Source organism: Gadus macrocephalus, chromosome 7 (assembly GCF_031168955.1).
Source record: "Gadus macrocephalus chromosome 7, ASM3116895v1".
Classification (NCBI taxonomy): Eukaryota; Metazoa; Chordata; class Actinopteri; order Gadiformes; family Gadidae; genus Gadus; species Gadus macrocephalus.
Window position 1 is genome coordinate 17,627,998 of NC_082388.1, and position 26,604 is coordinate 17,654,601.

Here is a 26,604-nt window from a genome sequence, read left to right on the forward strand (position 1 = left end):
GGGAATATGGCCAATTACTGGAATTGTTTGGTCACCTGACTACGTAGTGCCACATTCCAAATGCGGAAAATAGGACTTGGGGGAATCCCTGGCAGTATCTTCAGAAGTATTCCAATCCCAGTTATTAAAGGTTTTCACGAGAGTCCCTTGAATCTCTGATTCTGCCAGAGGATGGGGAGATTGGAAACTACAGAGCTTGGACAACATATCCCTTCATGCATCTCTTTGCCTTCTCCCCCACGATCACATCCCTTTTTTTTAGAAAATGACCAATGGCATGGCACTGGTTAGATGACAGGATGAAATAAGTTGTTTTGAATCGAGATACCGAAAGCAACCTTGAACCAAGAAGCTGGACGTACTACACCCCCTGGGTGTCACGCCATTTACCTTTGACAACACAATCCTTCTGAAATGTACAAAATGCAATCACTTCAACTTCCACTTAAATTTCTGTTTTGAGTCACGAGTTAGTCGACTTAAAGTCACCTGATGCTCTTCACTTCAGCGGTAGCTCCTTGGAAACAGTCGGAACATCAACCCTCAGAAAGGAGCCTTGGCTTCTATATTAAGGTTCAGGCTTAATTGCTATGCACACTTCCGGGCCCTATAGCTCCCACACCTCCTCCACTGCATCATCAACACAATGACAACCTGCCTCCCTCTCCCTCTGAACCGGAGCGAGGAGGAGGAGGATGGCGTTTGATTAGTAGGTTTGTGCAATCAGAGGTTGTGCGTGAAGAGGTACATGCAACCATACATGAATGGCTTGTTGGAAATAGAAGTCGCACTCAAGAACAATGGGGAGGTTTTATCACCTTGTTCACTGATTCGCCGGGTCGCTGAGACCCTTGGGAGCGGAGACAACCTGCTGTCAGGTGTGCAGCGTGGCAGTCTACTCTCTTCAGTCTTATGGTTCTGTAAAATGGGGGGGCACTCTTACCATTAAGCACCTTGTTGTCCTTGATGAGTATCCTGTGCCACCTGAGAACGGCTGGGTTTGTCCTGATTTGCTTGTGTTCACATAAACGCATGCATTCGATCTAACCAAAACTCTGGTGAGTTTTGGTTACCGTGTGTCTCACAAGGCACTGTTGAAAGACGTTTGGCCTGATATGCTTCAGGCCTGTGTTGTGTTATCGGAGCTCTCCCATGAGCCACTTTCAAGTCCGACTTCTACAAATAAAAATAAAACTACACAACTGTATATGTTAATTATCTCTTCACATTCTTAAAGTTACTCTGGAATATAAAGAAATGCTCTGTTATGTAAAATAAAAATTGGTTGGACCATAAGTGGCACTTTTTCGAAAGGTATTTGATCAGACGCTTTGACAATCTTAACAATACTGAAGTATTTGACAGTGATGTGTGTTGCATGCACACTTAAAGTGATTGGGAAATTCTTCACTTTTGTTTAGGAAATAGGAAATCGTGGGAGTCTTGAAATATGAAGTCTAGTAACCCATCCTCCTTCCCTCATGACAAGGTTAAAAAACAGAGAAAAAGAGGAGGACATGGTTCACCGTGAACATCTGTACATGAGCACTGGTAATTCCCCAGTTCTCAAGTCACGGGAAACCAGCTTGTATCCATCCATGCTTGCAGTGGATGCTTAACTGTGCTGATAGAAGATGAATTGGGGCTCATTAACATTACATTGTACAATCAGGGGACCATCTATGGTGAGCTCGAGCATACACACATACACACACATAGACACACAGGCACACACGCACACACGCAGAGGCAGACACATTAGCATACACACACACGCACGCATACACACAAACACACACACACGTAAGCATGCACGTACACACACAAACGCACACACACAGACACACGCAGATACACACACACACACACACACACACACACACACACACACACACACACACACACACACACACACACACACACACACACACACACACACACGCACACACACATAAATCAACCTAGAGGAATATGGAGGACAGGATAGTGACAGTCAGATGATATCTGCGTATTAAGCCAGGTGTCTTTGTTCAGCCTGAATGGACGTTGTGTCGACGGGGACGGCTCTGCTTCTATTAGGCAGCAATGGTCGGCCATAGTCCCAGCACTGCAAAGGAGGAGCAGCGATAGCATCTGTTAGTCATTGCTTTGTTTTGGGTCCATGCTCCCACTCCTCCCTTTAAACCAGCTCAGCCCATGGAGCCACAAAACAAAAACTTTATCTCAATTGACAAACGATGAAATGAGGCGATGAAGCGAGTCGTCGGCTCGCATCGCTTGTTAAACTGCGCGTGTGTCTCCGCGGGGGTGTGTTACGCAAAGAGAGAACTCAAAGTCCACCAATAGCGCTGAGTGTAATTCCCACTGCGGGTGGAGGGGGTGGGGGTTGGGGGCGAGTTTTGAAATGGTGGCAAGGCGTGAATGTAGATAATAGTAGCAGATTGTTATCGGCGTCTCCCTCTCAAAGTAAATTGGGGTTGATCTCAGCCCTGACCTTCTGAATTCTTCCTCTGAATGTTGCCTCGCTCTCTCTCACTCTCTCTATCTCTCTTACTCACTCTCTCTCTCTCTCTCTCTCTCTCTCTCTCTCTCTCTCTCCCTCTGAGACTCTTCTACTCTCTCTTGCTCTCTTTGACACTCTATCCCACCCTCTCTGACTCTCTCTCTCTCTCTCTCTCTCTCTCTCTCTCTCTCTCTCTCTCTCTCTCTCTCTCTCTCTCTCTCTCTCTCTCTCCCTCCCCTGGTCGGGTCTTCCAGGTCCTACACAGTCTGGAAGGCCTTGGACTGGGCGGGGATCATGACGGGCATGGCCCCCATGCGGGCCAGGTTGGCGGGGCTGAGCTTGGGGTTGGGCCCGGCCTTGGGCCGGGGGTCGAGGTGGGAGCCGGCCGTGTTGTTGGAGGAGGAGGAGGGGGGCGGGGTCAGCGCCGGCACGGCCGCCCGGGGCTCGGGTGTCCTGGCGGGGCCCGGGGCGTGGGCGTGGCCGTGGGGGGGCAGGGTGTGGCCGGGGTGCTGGAGGTAGGCCGGGGGCTGGGGCTGGCCGGCTTTCCCCTCCCGGAGGGCGGCCACGGCGGGCACGCAGGGCCGCTGGGCGCGGGGCTGCTGGGACGGCGGCGGAGGCGGGGCCCCGTGCACCATGGACTGGGTGGAGGAGGTGCCGGAGCGGGAGCTGCCGGAGCGGGAGGAGGAGAGGGAGTTGGGGTTCACCAGCTTGGCCTTGGGGGCCTCTGCGTCCTCCCTGGAAAAACAAAACAAAACAAGGAGGAGAGCCCGGGGGGTTTAAAAGGTGAAGGGTACACACACACACACACGCACACACACACACTTCCCTCACTTTTTGATCTAACAATAACTGACGCAACAATCAAACACTCTCCACCTCCTACAAAGTTATCGTGTGCGCGCGCGCGCACGCGTGTGTGTATGTGTGTGTGCGTGCATGTGTGTGAATGCATGTGGGTGTGGGTGTGCATGTGAGAGTGAGTGAGTGTTCACATCTCCGTTAATCCCCCCATGTATGAGGCGCACAGATGTGCACCTTGTGTTTCCCTGCCCTATTCCTCCCACCATCACCACCGCTGCCGCTGCTGCTGCCTACATTATTGATAGCCAAGTCATCCCGGGAAGCCTGCATAATTCATCCTGACTCCAGCAAAACGGCCACCGTGTGAATGCCGGAGCATCATGAATGAAAAAAAGAAGCAGAAGTAACATCTGCAATTGTGCCGGCATTCACAGTTGTACGGAGGCAGAGTATACGGTCGTGTGAATTCTCCAGGGTGTACCCTTTTTCTTTTTTCTCGCTCACACTTTCTCTTTTTTTTCTACAGCAGAGTTTCCAAACAGGTTGGCAGATGCATGTGTATGGTAGGTTCATTCAGGTTCACCCTCAGCACTTTCGTTCTAATTTTGATCACTTTTCTCGTGTGTCTGTGCGTGTCTGCGTGCGTGACGTCTGTCAGACAGTTGAATCTGGTCTATGGTTTTTGAGGCATACAGCATTCCGATGAATTGTGTCCATAACATTGACGCACATGCTCCCAAAATGAACACCAATTCCACCAGACAATGGGGAAGAGAATCAACCCTTCGGCAGCCATAACCTCAAGGTGACATATTCCTAGGAACACATGATGCACTGTGCAGACGCACCTGATCTCGTTGGGCGTCTCCTCCTCCTCGTACTTCTTCATCTCCTTCTTGCGGAACACCAGCCACACGGTGAGGATGATGAGGAGCACGCCAAAGGACACGCACACCACGGCCCCGGCGACCACGCCCATCCCGCGCACGTCTGAAGACGAGCGCAAAACCATGCACACACACACACACACATACACGCACACAAACGCAGAAGCGCCGAAACCCACGTCAACACACACAGACATGCACACACATGGACAAACACAGACGTACATACACACACACACCCACACCCACACACACACACACACACACACACACACAAACACAATCAATTAGTTTGGCGAGTAAGCAGATCCTATCACTTCACGCTACCTTTGGGTCACACAGAGTTCTCTGCTGTCGTTGTGATTTCACTCACAGAGGAGGGTGGATAGGGGGGGAGCTGGCTGGGGGGGGGGGGGGGGCATTTTAAAGGCTACATCTTAATCCGAGTAATGTCTGATTTATGCCATTTGCACGTCAAGCTGGAATGCGCGGGGGGAGGAGGGGTGGAGGAGGGGTGGCCGTGGGGGGTAGGGTGAGGTAGGGGGTGAGCGGGTGCTGGGTGAAGGGAGAGGGAGGCACGGCGTCCGTCAGAGCTCTTACTTGAAGGTTATATCTGTCGTTAACGCGGGAGCGGGGTATAAAATAAAACATTATTTGTAGCGTTCGCTGCCCTGGGCTTTTTATCGTTTTTTTTTTGGTGGGGTTTTTATCGTGTTTTATGTGTTTCTTGGTGTCCAACATGTGACTGTATGTGAAGTGCATGCAGAAACTGTGCAGCCTCTGACAGGAAAGGGTTATAAAGCTAGAGAGACGTTTACGCTGTGTTCTTTATGACCCCTGAGGTCAGCGCTAGGCTTCCCTGACTCTGGCAGTCTGCGTCTGACCTATCCCATCCCATAATAACAGCTTGTAACATCCAGGAAGTCCTCAGAGGCCAGCAAACCATATAGTGGGAATGTGTGGTTTCGAGTGTAGCGAGCCGGACAATAGCTGATCATCACACACTTTATATCAACTCTGATGAGCCACGTGAACCATGGAGTCGCATTGGTGTTACCGCTCCTGAAACACAACTGTACATACAACAGCAAAACCATTGTTTCTCTCTTCCTCTGATTTCTCCTTTTCACAGTGTAAGGGGAAGACAGCGGTGTGCATTGTGCGATCCCATGTGAATTTAGCGTACGAGAGACACAGCATCTTTTTCTTTTTAAATGAATCAACCCCACTGTTTAAGTTTACTATTTGGTGAGCGTACGAGAGACACAGCATCTTTCGCTTTTTCTTTTAAATGAACCCACCCCACTGTTTCAGTGTATTATTTGGTGATTCATTTGAGCTCTGTTTAGATTATGTAGCTGAAACCTCAGCAAAATCTGTGAAATATTGGATAATCGTGTATCCCGTAGGGGTGTAACGATACACAACAGTCACGGTTCGGTACGTACCTCGGTTTTGAAGTCACGGTACGGTACAGGACGGTTCGGTTCATAGTTATGGTGAAAAAACGGATTGCTTGACAGAACGAACATAAGTTTAATTAGTAACGAATTAAACACAACAGTTTTAGCTGTCAGTATGAAACATACAAATAAAATGATGCAATTCTCCAATAACCCTAACATAAAATTAATGAAAAATCCAGTTTTAATGCTCAGTCTAGGCTCTTTAAGCTGGTATGTAAACAAAGAGTTTGTAACATATTCCTGCAGCTCTCTAAAGCTCTGAAGTTCTCATAAATATAATCAATCATTAAATAAAAGTGCAACTGCAGCCTTAACTTAAATTACAGCTTATGTATTTTATAATCTATTGGTGTTTTCATTGCCTCTCGTAGGTCAGAGGCAATGAAAACACCAATAGACCTGGTGATGGCATTTGCCCGTTCTGAATTCCCAGACAGGTGTAGGGGTTGATTAAATAGTGTAGGGAGCTGGGTTTGAACGATTTGAACAACTTTTTTTCATTTTGCAGCGGTGACAGTAACACCTGGATGGTGCCGTCACGTTAAAATTGTACCGGGGGCGAAAATTTGTGCAAGTTCGATGTGTTTCCATTTGCATAGACGATCGCTGTTGAACAATGTCTGCACACAGCTTTCGACTTGTCCACTCGTCTTTCCCCATTGTGATAATTAACCTGGAATCCAAAGTTCTCCCACACTTGGGATTTAAATGACAGGGGGGCATCTTCAAGCTCCGGTTTTCTGTTGTCGCTCGCCATGCAGTTCGCTCTCAGTTCGCTAGTAGACATCAATCCACACACAGTCGCGATCGCGCTCTGCTACTGCTACTACGCGGAGTTCGCGCACGTGCGAGCCGAGCCTAATAAGGCTAAACGGTCCGGGGGGAACTCCGACTTCAAGTTTTAAGTTCCGCACCGCAAAACAAGCCTTTACATTCGCCATATTAACGCTATGTACGCCACATTTACGGACCGCGGTACACCTCTGTAACCGCACCGAAGTGCCTGTACCGTGACGGTTCGGTTCAAATACGTGTACCGTTACACCCCTAGTATCCCGGTTAATCATGGGTAATCATTTTACGCTGGAGTAATCTTTAGGAGGCCCACTGAGCATTCATTATTGACGGCACAGGAGGTCTGACGCATTGATGTACTGTTTATATTATTGTAATCGTCAACATAAATATTAAAACGGCACTATACTGTTTTTCTGGAAATATGCTCATCCATGAGTCAATCCACCAAGGGATTGTTTCTCTACAAATCCCCCTGCCCCACCCATTCTGAGATGATAGAAAAATATATTTAGATATTATATATAACATTTATAATATATTATGATACAGCTATAACAGTATAACTCAAGCAACTAGATGCTGCTAACAGGAAAACATACATAGTTGAGGATTGGGCTTTCTCTTTTGACAGCTTTGAAGGCTTGGGATGCAATGATAAAAGCAGCTTGAGGCCTGAATAAAAATGACCGAGATATGTACATATAACATAGTCCTACCTAATCGTAACCCTAATTGAGCTTCTATACGGGCCCCTAGCTGCCAGTAGAGGTAGCTCCCACCAGAGGCTGGGGTGATGGAGAGTGATGGACTCACAGTGCATCTTGACCTCCACGACGCAGCTCTCCTCTCCCACGTCGTTGCTCGCTGTGCATTTGTACACGCCAGCGCTCTCCTTGGTCAGGTTCTTCAGAGTCACGATCTCAGGATTTTTCAAGTCTGGTGGTTTTTTCCACACACATACATGAGCAGAGAGAGAGGTGGCGTGAGAGATGATGATGACAAAGCTATCCATGGCTATATGAGCAACAAATACAGATTATGTGAAGGCGTTATGTCGACACATGCTTATTCCACATCTGTTTATGTGTGTGCACAAACACAGACACACACAGACACACACACAAACACGTGTGCGTGTGTGTGTGTGTGTGTGTGTGTGTGTGCGTGTGTGTGTGTGTGAGTGTGTGTGTGTGTGTGCATACATGTTTAATTCCCATGCACAATTTAATTGGGCATTTACGACCACACATGGAAGCCCCCGTCATTGGATGGTCTGACCTACACACCGTGCAGAATGTAGATTTGCTTGTGTTCATACATATGAGCACCCCTGTGCTGCGCTTACCTAGAAGGGCCATCGGGGGCAGCTTGCCAGCGTACTTGCCCTTGTCCATCAGACGCTCCCACTTGTAGAGGACGGGGTCCGAGCCGTCGCTCGACTTGCAGCTCATCTTCACGTCGGCCCCCTCCAGCAGCTTCCCCTCCATCCAGCACCGCGGCTTGGAGGGCTTCACTGCACGGGAGACACACAAACACACATATATATACATATATACCCACATACACACAGATATACCCATACACACAGCCACAACCACATAAACACTCACATACACATGCACATATACACAAATACACATATACACACACACACACACACACACACACACACACACACACACACACACACACACACACACACACACACACACACACACACACACACACACACACACACACACACACACACACACAATAACACCCACAGTTCAAGCTCAGTTTACCCCATGTTGTTCCTCTGCCACATTATGAGTGTGATATCCTTATTTATTCTAGGAGAGCCAGTACAAGGGTGGGTGTTGTTGCATTTCATTACTTTTAATTACTTCCTTCATTACGCAAAAGGGAAAACTCTTCTGTTTATGCGTATAATTAATTTGTTTCTATGCATTTCTTTGTGTTCTAAAAGTTTTCGCGAGTTAACCGGAGACACGATGAAATCACAAAGGCTCCTTAACACACAAGAACAACACTAGCTGCACAATGAAGCGCAGACTGGGAGATCACTATTAATGCTGTTTGAGCTGGGCTCAGCCCCGCAGACAGGGATGGCATGTGCTGTTCATTAATAATAAAGCCATTTGTTTTGCAGGAACCGGCTGCGCTTCAAAAGTCTTGCCGAGAGGACGATAGATGCTAGGTGCTGAGTGGGTGACACCACGCCGCAGAGAACGCTGAGCCTAACGTTTGAAATGTGAACCGCAGGTAGACTCCCGGATGAGGTCCAACAGGGATGACAGTCACACTCGCTGGTATCTCAGATTCCCTGATCTGAAGGGATCTGATCAAAGGGGTGGGAGGGATGAGAGATTATGAGAGATTGCGACGCAGCCCCCCCAGATGGCTGACTGAAATGCAATCAAAGTGATGTCACTGAGGGCACAAAACATGGCATGTGACATCAGGAGCGTGATCGCCCGTAACCCCGGTTTCACCGCAGACGGGCGGTGCACCTTGGTTTGAGTCTCATTGTGTTGGCGCGCCCTCATTAAAGTTGTGATAAAAGTCCTGAAGGATACTTTTTTCTTCTCTCCAGCACTCCATTAATCTTCCCGGCAATCTAATTGAAACACGTCCATCCATCGCATAATGTGGTTCCCATGGATTTTTCTGTCTCACCGTTTCCAAATGGCGTTGGACACGTCTGTGAATCCTTTTGTTGACCAGAAAATTGCCTTTGTCATTTCAGCGCCACTTACAAACTCCCCCCCCCCCCCCCCCCCCCCCCACACCTGCTTCGACCCCTCCCCTGCACTGACACTGCCAAGTGCAGGTCTGCACTTTTATTTTACAAAACATTGGAGGGTCAGAGATGGGTTATTGTGTTTAGGCTGATGCAGGCGATTTCGTCCTGCTGTATCTCTCTGGTAACTCCTCGTTGAATGGGTGTTGAGGTCATCGCCATAATCAAAGGTACAGCCATATATTTTTGCGAAATGGCTTAACGGCTAAAAATAAAATCTCCAGGATGGGACTCATGGCAGGTGAGAAAGATAGTGTTAGAGGGGGGGAGAGAGAGAGAGAGAGAGAGAGAGAGAGAGAGAGAGAGAGAGAGAGAGAGAGAGAGAGAGAGAGAGAGAGAGAGAGAGAGAGAGAGAGAGAGAGACATGCTGTCCTGCTGCATGCTGGCACCCCACTGCCCCACTGTGCCAGGAGTCCACTCTCGCTAAATGAGTTGAGCACAAACGTGGCTATGGACGATATTGAATTAATTCAAGCAATTTACAACTGAGTGGGTAGGATAAAATACAAAAGAAAGTTAAGGAGAGGGCTATGATTGTCTCCCAAAAAATAAATACGTTTTATCCCTCAGCATATTTACTTTCTTGCAGGCTGTACAACCTTTAGTGTCTTTCCTTTCGCTAGTAAAAAGAAAAATGTCCAGACAAACCAATCAAACAGACAGCTCCTAATGGTCCAGGGGTCAGAGGTCACTAACATCTGTTCAGTGTGTGCATGCGTGTGTGTGTACATCAGCGTGTGTGGGTGTGTACGTCGCCATGTGTGTGTGTGAGTCAGTGTGCGTGTGTGTGTACGTCAGTGTGCGTGTGTGTATGTCGTCGTGGCACATGTGTGTGTCAGCTTGCGTGTGTGTGCGTGCGTCTATGTGTGTGTGTGTGATCGTGCGTCTATGTGTGTGTGTGAGCATATGTTGATGTGTGTATGTGAGCGTACTTCTATGCGTGTCAACTTGCGTGCATGGGAGTGAGGGTGCGTCGATGTGTGTGTGTGAGCGTGTGTGCGTGCGTGCGGGCTTACCCAGCACTATGAGGCTGATGGTGGTCCACTCGTACTTCCCGCCGTTCTTCACTTTGCAGCTGTACTCCCCAGAGTCGGTGAGGGTCAGGTCGCTGATGAGCAGCGAGGCATCCCCCCTCAGGTAGTCCCCGCCGAAGCCCATGCGTCCCCGGTCCGCATCGTTGGGGTCGTACACCCGGCCGGCGAAGTAGGTGATCAGCTACGGAGTGGTTTATCCAAGGGTTAAAAGGTAATGGGTTTGATGCCCAGTGTACGCCTCATAACCTGTAGTCATTCCCTGAGCAAGATGTCCCCACCCCTATACCTGCTCCTTAATGCCGTGTAGTAGGATAAAAGCGTCCTTAAATAAATTGATGAATTATAAATAGTAGGCCAAAATATCAAATCACAAGCATGCTCTGATGTGTGCTTGTCAAACTCAGGATTACATAAGTGTCGTCAGAAACATAATGTAGGTCACCTTGTTCAGATGGATACTGTGTTGTTGTGCTTATTATAGATGGACCGTTGCGAGTTAGCTCAGTTTGCGCTGTAGAAGAAAAGCCCAGGTCCTGGGAAAACTACTTTAAATGCACTTATCTTACAAACCCCATTCATTCAGCAATTTCGTTACATCTTCATCCTCCTGTTATTTATAAATGTATTCATCAGGCAATAATCCAAAGCAAATGCAACACACCTTTGGATAAAGTTGGGCCCCAGAACAATACCTGGACAATACCTAGCGTTGTGTGTGTTTGTGTGGGTTTAGTGTGTGTTTGTGTGTGTTTTTGTACAGTGTGTTTGTGCGTTCAGTGTGTGTTTTTGTGTGTGTGTATGTGTGTGCGTGTGTATGTTTAGTGTGTGTTTGTGTATGTGTGTGTGGTTTTCAGTATGTGTTTGTGTGTTCATGTGTGTGTGTGTGTGTGTGTTCAGTGTGTGTGTGTTCAGTGTGTGTGTGCATGTGCTCAGTGTGTGTGTGTGTGTGTGTGTGTGTTCAGCGAGTGTGTTTGCATCATTGTATGAGTGTGTGTGCTCAGTGTGTGTGTGTGTGTGCTCAGCGTGTGTGTGTGTGTGTGTGGGTGTTCAGCGAGTGTGTGCGTCATCATTGTATGACTGTGGGTGCTCAGTGTGAGTGTGTGTTCAGTGGGTCCTCATGACTCACCACCCTCTGCCTGTTGGTGGGCTTGAGGAGGAGCCACTCGATGTCCAGGGTGGGCTCGTCGCCAGGCCAGTACTGGTGGTGGCAGGGCAGCGTGGCGTTGTCCCCGACGACTCGCTTCATCTCCGTCTGAGCGCATGTGGTCATCGTCATGGCTACGACCAGGACTGTGGGTAGAGGAGAAGGGGGGTCAAAATATTCAGGTGGTGTCAAAGGATTACCTGAAAATGACAAATCATTTAAAATGTGCTGATAAAAGTATCAAAGTATAAAAAAATACTTTTAAAGAAATGAAGTATAAAAGTAGAGTATAAAACATGATGAATTTATTGGTCAACTAAAGAAGGACTGTTAGTTGGCCCAAAAGAGCGGAGGGACAAGGAATGGACCAATGGATATTTGACATCAGGTACCAATGGATATTTACCAGATACCAATGGATATTTGGATGTTTGCTTTGATATTTTCAACATTCATAAAGTTGTAAATATGACAATATATGTCCCCATAAAACCACCATCTGCCTGTCTCTTTTAGAAGGGCACAGCTCAAAGTCAGATAATATTGTTTGTTCAAACGATCACAGAGACAACACTTCTGGTGATGTATGTGTGTGTGTGTAAATGTTAGACTGAATGTTGGAGACCAGACCTCGAGAGCCATAGTTCAGGTACATTAAAACGCTGAGCCAAAGGTAATCAATAGCACATAAAATGGGTGATTGCGAAGGGACTGGTGATATGCGAAGGAGATGAGTCAATGAATTGAATGACCCGATTTAATAAGCAAAATAAAGTAGCCCCTCTAACCATTCAACGCAAATCCCTCAAATAAAATAACCGATCTTTTTTTTTTCCCTCCTAATTCTATGTTGGCACAAAGGACAGTATACGACAACAGACCGCTGCTTGGTTTGAAAAGCAAACAATGGGCGCGATTGAAAGGCAATCCCAGAATGACAGAAGGCACTGGCAGTGGGGACTGGGATGGGGGTGACCATAGAGAGCGGGGATAAAAGCCTGGAGGTTGGACTGAAATCCTCCAGCTTTTATTTGGTTGCTCATGCTCCTTTGAACAGCGATCAACTGTATGGACTACAATGTCCTGGCCGGACACCATACAGAGCACAAATAGAATGTGTGTGTTGGTGTGTGTGTGTGTGTGTGTGTGTGTGTGTGTGTGTGTGTGTGTGTGTGTGTGTGTGTGTGTGTGTGTGTGTTTTGGCCCGCTGCGTGTGTTTCCATGCTTGCGCGGTGGTGGCAGGGTTGCACTATCAGCCCCAGGGAGTGTTTGGTTGTGTGGGGGGGGGGATAAGTGATGCTGGTGTTTGGTGCTGATGCTGGTGGTTGTGGTGGAGGAGGGGAGTCGGAGAGTCGGGGGAGAGGTGGGGGGGTTCGCGATGTGTTTGGCGGCTGAGCGAGAGCTCAAAGGAAGCGCGGTAGAGGCTTTGTTCCTCTGAAGTGGATGCCCTGGGGGTAAGTCGTGCTCCAGTAAAATTCTCCCTCCTCCACCACCACTTCCAGCTCCTCCTCCTCCTCCCTCCTTCCCTCCCTCCCTCCCTCCCTCCCTCCCTCCCTCCCGATAACCCCCCCTTCCCCCCCAACCCCGTGGACTTGCAGGACCAATTACGGCCGAGCGATCCGCCGTTGGGTGAATGCGCAGCGAGCAGTGGGACCCTGTAACCCACGAAACCGTCCAAGGTCCGGCTGCTAGTGTGTCTTACACAAACACACATACACACATGCACGTACACATACACGGAGGCCTGCAGCCTTTACGTCAGGAAATGTTAAGCTTTATGGAAGGAATCTTAAAGCTACCAAACCTAGAAAATGATGGTGGTGTGGGAGGTGGGGATTTGATGATATTTAAGCCCTGAGCTCAATTCCTGGAGAGATACTCCCTCCTTACGACACAAGCCTATGTTTCTCCTCTACTGCTAGGGACACACTCATCAGGGGGAGGAATATTCAGCAGTTGGGAGGGGGGGGGGGGGGGGGGGGGGGGGGGGGGGGGCCTCTCGCTGGAGGACGGAGTGTCCAACAGTCGTTACCATTTGATGGGTTGTGTTAGCAATATGCTAGCTTCCTTGGGGGTAGCTCCGACATTATATTTAGATCCTGTATACATTCTGTGATGCCTTTAAGGGTTTGTGTTGTTGTGTGGTTTAAGATGGAAAAACATTGGTGAACTACTAGTGAGAATTTGTTTGGATTCAATTATTTGTCAAAATACCAATAGTAAAAATACCAATCTTTACCAACTGTGTTAAAATCATCGACTATAATGAAAATAGGACTGCCCAAACTTACTCGCAAGAATGCAGAGGTGGATTACATATATATAAAAAAAACAAGGAATGTAAATTAAACATGGGACATAGCAGTGCCAACAGTGTCTTCAGGATATGGGTCAGGGTCAAGGACTCTGGTGGTAAAGTGGGAGAATGTTTTAAGTGTTCTGTTCCTAACTGAGGAGTAGTCTCCCACACCAGGGAGGCTCGCTGGAGTTAACTTCAGATTAGGGGCCGTAGTAGGGCCCGATGGCGCCCATGCTGGAGAATCTCATACAAGAGGATACAAATTCATGACAGGGCCTGAGGCCATTCCTATACTGGGATTCATGTGAACATAACGTTTATATGTAGTATTGTTTAAGGAATTACACTAAAGACATTTCGGAAACAAAAAGGCTTGAATTCAAACAACTGAATTCCATTCACAATTGTTGTTTTTGATGAGATATGGTGTGCAACATGAAGCGTGTCATTGCACATTATTATTATCTGAAACATACACGCATGCTGTGAATGAAAATAAGGATATCAGTATGATCTGCTTGTGTTTTCACTCCGGGTGTGCGGATGGCCAAAAATCTAAACGGAGTAATTGGCTGTGATGCAATTCATCACAAGTTAATCAGGTTAGATCATGATTAGATTACATGGCACTCAATGTCTTTACTCCATTGGAGAGTGGAGAGTTTTGCATATGAAGTGCATGAGCGATGTGTACGGTGCGATGAGTAGGCACGAGCGGCAATGTGCGCGACGCAACTTGCTTTAAATGAGCGATAGTAGCATGCTGCTAATGAAGGAAAAGACGTGCCACGGCTGTGCCTCAAACAAACCCCACCAGCACTATTGTGAATATCAATTCCCTTGGAAATGGCGAAAAAGGCTTTGAGGCGGTTGAACGGGGTACACAAACGTGGCTTGTTTGTACGTGCAAGTGCTTAAATATCTCGCTCAAACGCCATCCTCTCATGTACGGTGAAGTAGTTTAAAGATCTACTTCTGGACGTCCAGCAGAACACACCGGGGCCTATTCCCAGAGCTGTCATCGTGGAACAATCACAGGTGTCACTCATGATACTAATTACATTTCTTCTACAGTTTTGGTACAAGGGCATATAGTTTGTGGCCAATGTGTGATGTCTTCACTACCTTAGTGCACTGCCCGTGCCCTGAAGAAGCCGACCCATAATAACCCCTATGAGCGACATCTGCGTTTGTCCTACGATGGCAGCTCTGTGTGAAGGGTCTATAGTGAGGAAATAGCACAAGGACCCAGAAGGTATTGAAGAGAATCCAAAGCAATAATAATAATGAACTTCGGGATGACAATGCAGCACTCTGGGAGAAAGGCTGTCACGGATGATGTGATACACGTCCCATTCTGAGATTCAGAAGCTGTCTGACCAATACAATACCAGTTCGGAGACGGCTTGTTGCGTTTGCATCAAATTGCGTCAGCGACAGCAGCAACGACTGAGTTCTTTACCTCTGCACACCTTTCGATTGAGCAACTGGGACTCTATGTACAGATATCGCTGCATTGTTTGTTATGTTCTTCCGTTTTTTTGTCTGCTTTGCTTTGTGTTTTTTTTCGCCAAACGTAGGCTTTTCTGACTCCCCACAAAAAGGCCCACACAAACGCACTGAAAGCTAGTTAACTTTTCCCCAAGAAAGTGGAGAGTAAAGAGAAAGAAAAAAAGAGAGAAAAAAATGAAAAAAAGCTGAGCTCAGGTTCGGGATCACAGGCAAACTAGAGAAGAAGGAAATATAGCATTGGCTTGTTTATATACCAAATAAATAAACCAAAAGACGAAAATGAAGCCATGAACAGATCTGTCAGAAATAGATACAGGATACCAGACAGAAAGATAGAAACATTAAAATATTAAAAACTACAGCTTTCTGTGGCTTTTATCCACAGTGAAAAAAATATGGAGACATTGAAACAATTAATCTCCTTTCCCCATATATACTGTTAATGATCGACACTGATTGTAAGTATGCAAACACTAAAGAAAATGTGCATTAATTGAGTCATGAAAAATGTATAGGGGAAGCCAAACATATCCTCTGTGTCTTAACAAAGAGAATACTCTTGTAAATGTAAACAGTCATTCACCATCATGTATGGCTTCATATCAGTAAACATACTCTTGTAAGTTGTACAGAAATAAATAGGCACACACGCACGCACACAAACACATGCACGCACACTAACCTACATGTGGACCAATACGCACAATGTCATTCATATTGATAGAAAAGCTATACTTGCACACAATTATGCATTCCCTTGGAGCGAACTGCATTTACTTTCTACACACACACACACACACACACACACACACACACACACACACACACACACACACACACACACACACACACACACACACACACACACACACACACACACACACACAGCCACTTTATATAGCTAGAGCTCACAGAGCTTTAGGTCAGCTATCTCTTAAAGCACATGAAAGTGAGCGTATAGATCGGACACATGAGCATGTGTGATATGCAGGGGCCATTATCGATCGCACATCCACTCATGTGAGGACATGTTTTAGCCCCCCCCCCCCTCTTCTCCTCGTTACACAGCCACTCTCCCCACACACAAGAATACACATACAATGTAGCAAATTTGTGTTCATGGGATGAAGAACACAAACCTTTTGGATTGATTGTGAAGGGTTTATTTAAAAAGAGAATGGTTTTCCATCATTTATTTTTCTTGTGTTATAGTCCATGTAAATTTAGATACTATTAGACAAATTTCAGGTTTTTACACGTAATTTGCTAACATTGCATTTCTGTACGAAAATGATAAATTGAAGCCATGCAGCTCTGATCAATATGCGCTTCATGAAGTTGGAACCGCGTTTAACTACTTTGCATCACAACGATTTATCATCAAGGTAAATTATCTATAGGACATTATGGAATAAATATATTCAGTCAAAATATAATAATAAAAAAGGTATATGAATTATTATTATTATTATAATATATATATACACATAGTATATATATATGGCTTCACCAATATATAATTTAAGTTACCAGAGTGTTGACCTTGCTAGATCAATATGTAATAGACTTTCGAGATGCAGAGTTACTTTTTATTTTTTTTTGCTGAAATTTGCATCTTTTTGTGCCCATTAGTGTGGGAAATGGTGCTGACACTTCCTCTCTTTCTCTCGCTCTTCCCTCTTTGTGTGTGTGAGTGTGTGTGTGTGTGTGTGTGTGTGTGTGTGTGTGTGTGTGTGTGTGTGTGTGTGTGTGTGTGTGAAGAAAGTTTGAAACAATTTGGCACAATCATTCTTCAGACACGGTTAGAATTATGGCCGTATATAATATCCTATTACCGTAGCAATACTTAGCATTTATAGCAACATTACGGCTAGCGGTAATGCAGCTATGTTTTAAATGTCGTTTTTCGTTAACCTCATTACCGTGACGGGCTGATGAAAGAGAAAGAGAATAAAGAAGGGGAAGTTCTAGCAGGTAGTGTGGCTGTGTGTCATGGCTATATGGCAGCGACTCCTCACCTCAGCACCTCCTCCTCCTCCGCCTCCAGAAGGAGTGTCGCTGAGTAGTGCATCAGGAGGAGACACCTTTGTCGTTTATTATAATGAGCTGCTGATTTATACTGCCAAACAAACCAACAAACAACGTTGAAATCTCTGGAGTTTCTGTGATTCCTTTTTTCACGAGGACATCTGTATGCAAATGCAGATCATGCTGCATTTGCATATTTCAGAGTTGGCATTTTCTCGGTTTAGGAAATTTGAACTTGTCTTTTCCCTTATAAACCCAATTCAATTACCAAAATCCTACTTTTATATCATTCATTTAATTAAAAAACTATTATATTATGTCATATTTATGACCATATTTCTTATCCATGAATCTCCAGGCTGCATTCAGATGACCAGGCGGCCTGAGAAGGTATTAAACTTCTAGACTTTGCATGAATAGTAAGAATACATTTGTGTCGGTGGCTTCTGGGAGGGAAACCAACAAATCAGATTTGATGGCTAGATCCAAAGCCAAAATTTTGCGTTTTGTGCCAGATGCTGAATTTCATCACAAAATACCATAATGATGTCCAGGAAGGGGGATGGTGCGTTTCTTCTGAAGTTGGTGTGTCAAATCTAATTTAATCGTGGGCCAGTCTAGCCCCTTTGAGATCACAAATGTAATCAATTACTAGAGATATAAAATTCAAACTCTCGAAAGAGTTAAAAAAGGTCTCCAAGACCGCTTTTGCAAAGAAGAAAGTGTTTCAAATAATTTAGATTTAATACCTGTATATAAATAAATGAAAGTTAGGTTTCATAGTCTTAAGTATGTTTGTTTGTGTGTGTTTGTTTGTGTGTGTGTGTTGTTTGCATGTGTGTATCTATGCCGCTATGATATATTGTATCAGTGTATTTGTCTGTGCACGTATATAAATATCAGTGGATTTGTGTGCATGTGTGTGTGATTGGGTGTGTCTGCATAATCCTACGTGCATTTACAAACAGGCTGCATGTGTTCTTGCATGTGTGTGGAAAACATACTTTTTGTCTCTCACAAAAAACCCAACACCCTTTTTTTTCATTGGGGATTCTTGGCCGATATGAAAGTTTTCCAATTATCATGAGCCACCAAAAGTATGTTTGGTTTTCATTAAGTCTGGTGGAACAGCCCCGGAGGCATCCTTCCACAGTGTGCTCGCTGTTCCTGTAGCACTCTCAGCCAGCCTGTTAAAAACAAGAGCCCCGGCACACACACACACACACACACACACACACACACACACACACACACACACACACACACACACACACACACACACACACACACACACACACACACACACACACACACACACACACACACACAAAGCGCTGGTATAACAACATGACTAATTGGTGGGCTGAACGGCTCACCAACCATGTATGAACAAGGCCATACGTTCCGCCTTCATACAAGACATATGAAACTATAAGGCATATGCAATTAGCACAGTTCAACATCGCTGTGCTGGAAACAAGGCAGGGGCAGGGTGAAGTATTAAAACAATAGACTTGGCTCCTGGTTAATAATGGGGTCCATTCAAAATAAAAGTAAAGGTATTTCGGATTATGGGTGGTATGTTTGTTATTGCTGCCTTTATGCTATAACTAGGAACGTGAAAGGGAATACATTAAGTACCTTTATGGAATGGAGGGAAGCTTTTGAAAGGAAAACATAGTGGGGTTTGCTGGAGGCTGTGAATTCCTTTATAAAGAATTGTATAGAAGGTTGGATTTGAGGGAAAAACAATAAGAGGAAGACCGATGGTCATTAAGAATATCAGCTTTTCTCTTCAGAAAAGTCGCTGCAGTGATGACAGTTGAAAAATATAGTGAAGAAGTAGAAAAAGGTTTTTTAAAAAAAATATTGAAATGATCGAGTGGGAAGGTTATAATTACAATATAGATGGAGGTGTGATGTTGCTTTACTTTATGTATTTGTCGGAGATAGATAGACATGCTTGATAGATAGACATGATAACATAAAGTCCAACCATTATTTGTTTGAAGGTGAACAGAAATCATTAAAGGTATTATTGGATGGGTGTTATTAGTGTTTTTTATGCATATACTTTTTCCCATTTCTATTATTTTGTTTCTTACATTTTTCTTACTGATCACTGGATAATTTCCCATTGTTAAACTGAAGACACTTCTTTGCTAAAAATCTTTAAAATAAAACAATACGAAACCAGACCATTCATGTCCCAGTAAGTACTTGGCTTGTTTGTCTCGCTTCATGTATATTCTTAAGGAACAAGGCGTGTCCCAACTGTCAGACATGGGGCTTAGCGCACTAATGGGTTTCATGGCATTTGATGAAAAACACAAAAAATGTATAAGTTGATTAAAGTAACGTCCGTTGTGCAGCGAGATTTATTGGGAGCAGGCCATCTTAAGAGAGGCAATAGCATTCCTCGCATTAGCAAGAGGGACCGCATAAAGTTGGAACTCGCCCCGAACTAGAAATATACACGCGAGTCCTGTGACTGTATGTTATGTAAAAGATCATAAAAATGATGTATGGAACAGCGGTAACTTTGATGGTGCTACCATTAGAATGAATGATATTTGGTTGACCTCTTTTAGTGGCTTAGTGAAATGGTTTGTGATTTTATTGGCTGGGTGGAATTATGGCTAAGCTAGGGTCTTTAATTAGCGTCAATTGATGGTGGTTTAGCTTTATTCATTTATTCAATATCATTATCAACTTCACAGCAATAGCCATTGCACTCTCTGATGCATTGGTGTGATTCCCTCCGTTGAAGATAACATGACGTAACATGAAAAATACCCTGACATAATAATTACCTATGACAAATCGTGTTTCATTTTATTTGCTATACGACAGTAGGTCTTTGGTAAGTGTATGGATTTGGGACTTTGGGTGAATAACACTAATACGGTAAGTAAATTGTATCAAGATTGTGTTGTCATTTCTCGGAGTGGCACATTTGATGTTGTTTATAATCCTTGAGTAAACTGAACATTATTGATGACAATATTGAAAAAAAAAACTGAATAAAAATCAGTGGGGCGGACTATGTTATTAGAAAGGCATCACTCATCCCGATTTAACCAGTTAGAGCTGGAGTGTGAAGTCGCAGAGGGCAAAATAAAATGAGTCATAGAGAAAAACAGAATAAGGGAAAACATCTGTACAAACAGACACACCCAGACACAAAGGCACACACCAAGATAAATACACACGGTGAGTTCACTTAAGTATTTACTTGGTTTTGGTAAAACCCTGAATATCATCTTGTTTGCTCCACTGTATCACTATTCACACCAGTGGGTTGTGCTAATAAGCAGGTTCATACGGACACCCTAACATAACAGGCTGGCGTTTGGACCTCAAGGTTCCAGCCTTTGACACACAACCACACAGAAACACGGCCGGACATATTCCCTTGGCTACCCTCGTTGATTACAACAGATGGATTAGCACCCTGGGGATCTGGACCCTGTCATCCTCACATCCTCACACACACACACACACACACACACACACACACACACACACACACACACACACACACACACACACACACACACAAACACACACACACACACACACACACACACACACACACACACACACACCAAACACACACATGCACCATACACACAGACACAGATCTCAGCGGGCCTGTGAAGGTCTTCCCCCCGTATGGCCCCTTCGCAGCCCAGATGGACCGAGCGTCGTAGTACCAGCTTCTCATTAATACGTCCAATAATGACAGAACAAATTAGGAAATCGAACGAACCCATGAGTTCATATCGCAAAAAGCATTCACTCAGTGTCCTGATTTCACCACACGGCATGATGACATACGATTTGTACGTCAAACCCTGAACATTGGCCGATAGTGATTACATCATGGGTTTGGATGAACTGCGGTACAGCCTCACGACGCTGCTGGCCAACATTGCAGCAGACGGAGGCTGTCCTAGGCCCCGTGAGGCTGGGTGGGCGGGCCGGCTGGAGGTCTGACTCAGTGAGGAAACATATGCATATTAGTGTATTTAACTCAGATAATTAGGTGTGTGTGGAACTCGGGGGGTGGGGGGGGGGAGAGAATGGAAATGGAAATGCGTGAGGTGGATGTTCTTGTTAAATTTTCCACATCCTGATTGATGCGGTGCCAAAACGTGCTCTCTGTTTACCGGGGCCCTCCTCCTTGCTTTGACACACAGTTGGCACAATTGCAAACAGACACACACTCACATAGACACGCATACATTCACTTACACACACACGGGTTGCATTAAGCCAATCGGGGTTCATCCTGTGCCGGTTGGGGCAGGTCTGACAGCAGGAGGGAAGGAGGGTAGGAGGACAGATTGGAACCAGATGAACGTTCAGCCTCCCCCTGTTGACGCCCCGCCGAAGACCCAACTCTGTCTCTTACTCGCTCTCCCTTCTTCTGACTCTCTCCCTCTCCGTCTATCTCCACGCTCGCTTCGTTCCCCGCCTCAAACTAATTGGCTCCCTGTACAGAAGAAAAACCCCTCACTCCTAAAACTGAATGTGAAAAGAATGCATAATGTGCCAAGGCAAAATACTCCGTCTTCATAAAGCTGAATGAAGGACAAAAGAAAGAAAAAGGGAATAAATAACCCCTTTTTTGACAGCATGTGGGCGCGTCACAGATTCGTTCTCGTTAAAATAAAATTGTTTACTCTTTAAATGGCAGTTGAGCAGAGATCAACAAAATGCGAGAACAAATTCCTATACTATAATGCTTAAATGATAGTCCACGTGGGTGAGGAAAAAGAGGAGGCCAGGCGGCCAGAAGAAATACAAAAAAACTCCAGGGTCTGGGGGTCGGAAATTCCAGGCGTGCCTTTGGGGAGAGATAAGGGTCACGGCGCCACACAGGAGATAACGGACGTGTAAGGCTTCCCATCATGCAACACGCCATCCCTCTTCACATTCCACGGCCAAAAAAAAGTGTGAAAAAAAGCCAGAGAACAATTGTGCAAAATGTAAACACAAAGTTCCCATTTGGATTAAATACAGTATATGCACTGCAAATAAAATGTGTGTGTGTTGTTGAGCTGGTGTGTGTTAGTGTGGGGGCTGTGTGTACAAATAATAACGAATATATGAGGAGCTGCCAGTCTGGCTTATGAACCCCCAAATAAATGGGTTGACTGGCTAACGGTGGTGAGCAGTGCCCAAATATAATTTGGATAAACTCTCAGTGGGGGCTGGCTCTCTCAGAAGATTTCAGCTTAAAAAACACAAACAAACCACAAAAACACAAACACACTAGCATAGCATTAGCATAGAACTAACTAGTTGTGAATAACTCAGGATGGGTCAGCCGGGGTTCGCCCTGAAAGGCTGGATGGGTTCAAGGGTCATTAGCCGTGACAATATCCATGGTGCATTCCGGCATTAAAACGGGTACCGCTTGATGGATTGACCGTGTTCAGGCAGGAGTGTCCACCCACTGGGGGGGGGAACCAGCAGCTCTAACACTCTGATGTATTGAACCCAGCCGAGAAGGTGTGCTCAGTCTCCCTGGAGGCGAGTTAACGCGTGTCTAGTTAGACTCGTCAACTGCTTTAGATTCAGTGGAGACCAGGGTTTCCCATTAGCGAGATCGCTGCATCGCATCCGAGTGTAAGGGGTACATCTCCGCTCCATGTGCCTGTGAGCCTGTCAGTCAAAGGCAGAGGCAGGGAGAGGGTCATGCATCGTAGCAAATTGTACAGACACAATTTCTGCGTATTATTAAACGTCCCGGAGTGAGGAAAAGAAGATGAACAGAAGAAGAACACAGACAAGGAGAATCAATTTAACATTAACAGGATATTTGACAAAGCGATATCGGAAACGGATATCCGTCCATCGGAAGTCTGTCCTTCTCTCGCCTCTCAGTGCGAAACTTCTGTTACTGAAATGGATATCATTTCTTTCAAAAAAAAGTATTCTAAGTCCCGCCATCCCTCGTGCGGTTAGCGCACATTCGGAACACCCTGTACCAGGCGTTCCATGGTGCGATAAGAATCAAGGATGGATTCTCACCTCGGGACCGACGGATACCATCCCATAATTCAGCCTCATCGTGTTGCTTCGTCTCGGGAATCAAACCCGTCTCCAACGTGTCCTCCAGCTCACTCCCCCGCGCCGCCCAATCCCGATCTCTGAGCGGAGCTGGGCTAATGCCCAGGGGAAGATGAGCGCGAGTCGCTGGTGTGTATCCGACGCCGACGCTATAGGTCATCCCATGGGGGGGGGTCACACGCCCTGACAGGGTCAAATGTTCAGCGGTGACAATTAATGAGCTGACATGAACCATGCCTCTTGATGAGGTCTTCCAGCCGAGTGTTCAGGGTCACTCGTAAACCAGAGCATCTGATCCGTGCTCTGCTGCTGTATTTCAGGGGGCGGATTGGCGGCTACATGAATGTCGCTCATGTTCTTTTTCTTTTGGCAGTAATGATTGTGTGGGTGGCGAGAAGGGCTAGTCAATGGGAAGAAAACAAGGTGCAGCGTTTTGAAAACATAAACCAAATTGTTGTATCGAAGGGGGGAAATATGTCCAATATTTTGTTGATTATAGGAAAGATGAGTTATTAATAACTCGATGTTAAGATTCATTGAAATAAGAATTTTCCTAGCTCGTCCCCAAACAATGTTTTGCTATTCTAATATATCTCATATTCTCATATCTCATATCCGTTGTGTTGTGATGTACGAATACAGTTGACTTTCAACATTGGCAGTCTGAACATGTGTAATATTTAACCCAGGTCCAATATCTCCTGTTTTTTCTTTGACACAAACACTGTTCGGTTCAACATCTTGGTTCGATTGCACTCCTGCATCGACATTGAACGTACAGGTGCAACAGTACACCCAGTTAGTTGGATTACATTTCAGCCACAACGTTTTGAAAAAAATGTAGAGTGAAGTGGCATAAGTGCTTATATTGTGTTAGAGCTGTCAGTGTTACTTTAAGTGGTGGGGGTGGCGGTGGTGATGGGAGTAGTGGTGGAGGGGGGGAGGGGGGGGGGGGGGGGGGGGGGGGGGGAGGGATGGTAGCAGTGGTAGTGGAGGTGGTGGTGGTAGTGCAACTAATCATGTCCTCACTTGATGTCTAAACAGATTTAAAAGCACAAAGAATAGTTTCCTTTATCTAATTATGTTATCAACATTTCCAACACATTCTGTAAGGTTCATTTAGAGATCAGACATGGTGTTAGCTTTGAGGCACCTTCACACCATCAGTGATGTAGGTGAGATCTGCAGGGCATAGTCTGCTATTGAATCCCAATAAACCTGAGGTGGGAGGGAGTGGCGGTAGATGAAGGACGAAGAGGAGGGGAGAAAACGGGATTACAGAAATCTGACAGCCTCCAAACGCTCTGTGATCACGATTGATTGCACGCACGCACGCACGCACGCACGCACACACACACACACACACACACACACACACACACACACACACACACACACACACACACACACACACACACACACACACACACACACACACACACACACACACACACACACACACACACGTGTCCACTGGAGACAGAGCCAACGCCCGAAAACACGTGTACAGATTGCCTTTTAAATAATGGTCCTTTTTCCTTTTCAAAGCTTTTGTGACGCCATTAAACCACAATACAACCACAAGCCCAAAGTAAAGCAACCACCTCTGTGTGGCTGTGTCCCTGACTGCCCCTGTCTGACTGGGATGGTCTTTAATTGATCCATCCACTGGGCTGATCCGCTGCGAGGCCTGCTTGCACTGCAGACGCTTCAGATGCTGCAGGCCCGCCAGCTCTCATCAACCACGGACTGACATGGCCATCATCGCTGTCATCATAACTGTGTGTGTGTGTGTGTGTGTCTGTGTGTGTGCGTGTGTGCGTGTGTCTTAGTTGGGCGCACACAGGCATGGCTTCCTGTGGTGTTAGTCACATCTCTGTCACTGCTTTGTCACAAAACACTTTCATGCCCTTGGTGGGTTGGAGTTTGTGTGCGCGTGTCAGCATCGTCTTATTTTGGTCTTGTTATGTAGCAATCAATCATGTCCCATGTGCCTCAAAAAGATGTCATCGTGTGACAACCTCGGGTGCCAGCACAATGTTATGACGCTATGATACTTTGGAGACTTTAGAGAGGACCTTACACATCTCAGTCCATCATGCCGCTGGTGAAGTCTTGAATTACCCCAAAGTCAGTTGTATTCGGATTGTCCTTCGTTCCCAGTTAGTCTCAGAGGGCTTCTCAGGCGTCCTCCAAAAGACAAAAACTCCCTTAAGAAGGGAGAAGCATAAAGAAGGATACCTCCATCCAGGCACCGTTAGCAGTGCAATGTGTGCAATATTAGACACGTAACAAGCAAAACAGTTTGTAAGTAGATGCCTATGAACGCTACCCAAACGTGACCCAGGGCTATAAAAGGCCTTGAATGCGTCTGACTACCTGAAGATACGAAGGATGTTCTGGAGGTTCTGGTGTGTGTTTACTAAGGGGGCAGGCGGGGTCAAGGAGGGTGGAACACGACTGCATGTCCCACCCCATCAGTGCTAGCGTTATTAATGTGAAGTGAAGCTACCAATGCCCAGGGACGTGCTTGACATTGAAGTGGCAGGGGGTCCAGCGAGAGTGTGGGGGGAGATGGGGGGTATGGGGGAGGGGGGTGTTGGTGGCATGACACGCCACGGTTGTTTCCAATCCCTCGAAAGAAGTGTAATGATGTGGCTGGGAGGTCCACTAATGAACAGCATCTGGTACTGGCTCCACTGTGTGTGTGTGTGTGTGTGTGGTGCTAATTCAGTTCTTTTTATGCCCGCTTCCTCGATTGATGGCGCGTGTTACCCGGCTAAGTGCCCTCAGGGTCCCCCCCGTACATGCTGCGACACCATGAGAGCAACCCTTTGCTAGGACCCTTGTCGAGCACCGATGCTGCATGCTACAGTACTTTTGTTGCAAGTGTTTGACTTGCATTGATTGAGCACATCCTTACTCTACTACAGCTGTACTATTTCTGGTCCCCCTGACATTTATAGTTACTGCAGTATTGATCGTATGCCATGATCGTTTCCCCCCCCCCCCTTTCAATAAATGTGGATGAAAAACGCGACGGCAACAGGTGAATCATCACTCACATCAAACGTATCACTGGGTTCCTCGCCACAAAAGACGGACGAGACGAAAACCGAAGAACTACTGAACAACTCAATGGCCCGGTACGTTTCCCCGTCTTCTCCTTCTCCGTCTTTTTCTTTGTTCCTACTTCCTCTTGTCTTCTCATCCTTTATCTTGCCCGCTGTTAATGGGCGCCCTATCAG

The 26,604-nt window shown here is 46.0% G+C and overlaps 1 protein-coding gene across 1 annotated transcript in view; it reads right to left on the reverse strand.

The window, feature by feature from the left end:
* LOC132461735 (CXADR-like membrane protein) overlaps nt 1–26,604 on the reverse strand; it is a 56,818-nt gene that overhangs the window by 1,585 nt on the left and 28,629 nt on the right. The window contains exons 2-7 of the mRNA XM_060057053.1: nt 11,419–11,582; nt 10,275–10,473; nt 7,801–7,968; nt 7,269–7,391; nt 4,153–4,294; nt 1–3,238 (exon numbers count right to left, since the gene is read on the reverse strand). The exon at nt 1–3,238 is cut by the window's left edge and continues 1,585 nt beyond it. Coding sequence (XP_059913036.1) covers nt 2,761–3,238; nt 4,153–4,294; nt 7,269–7,391; nt 7,801–7,968; nt 10,275–10,473; nt 11,419–11,582 — 1,274 coding nt within the window. The 3' untranslated portion in view covers nt 1–2,760. The remainder of the gene's footprint in view (nt 3,239–4,152; nt 4,295–7,268; nt 7,392–7,800; nt 7,969–10,274; nt 10,474–11,418; nt 11,583–26,604) is intronic.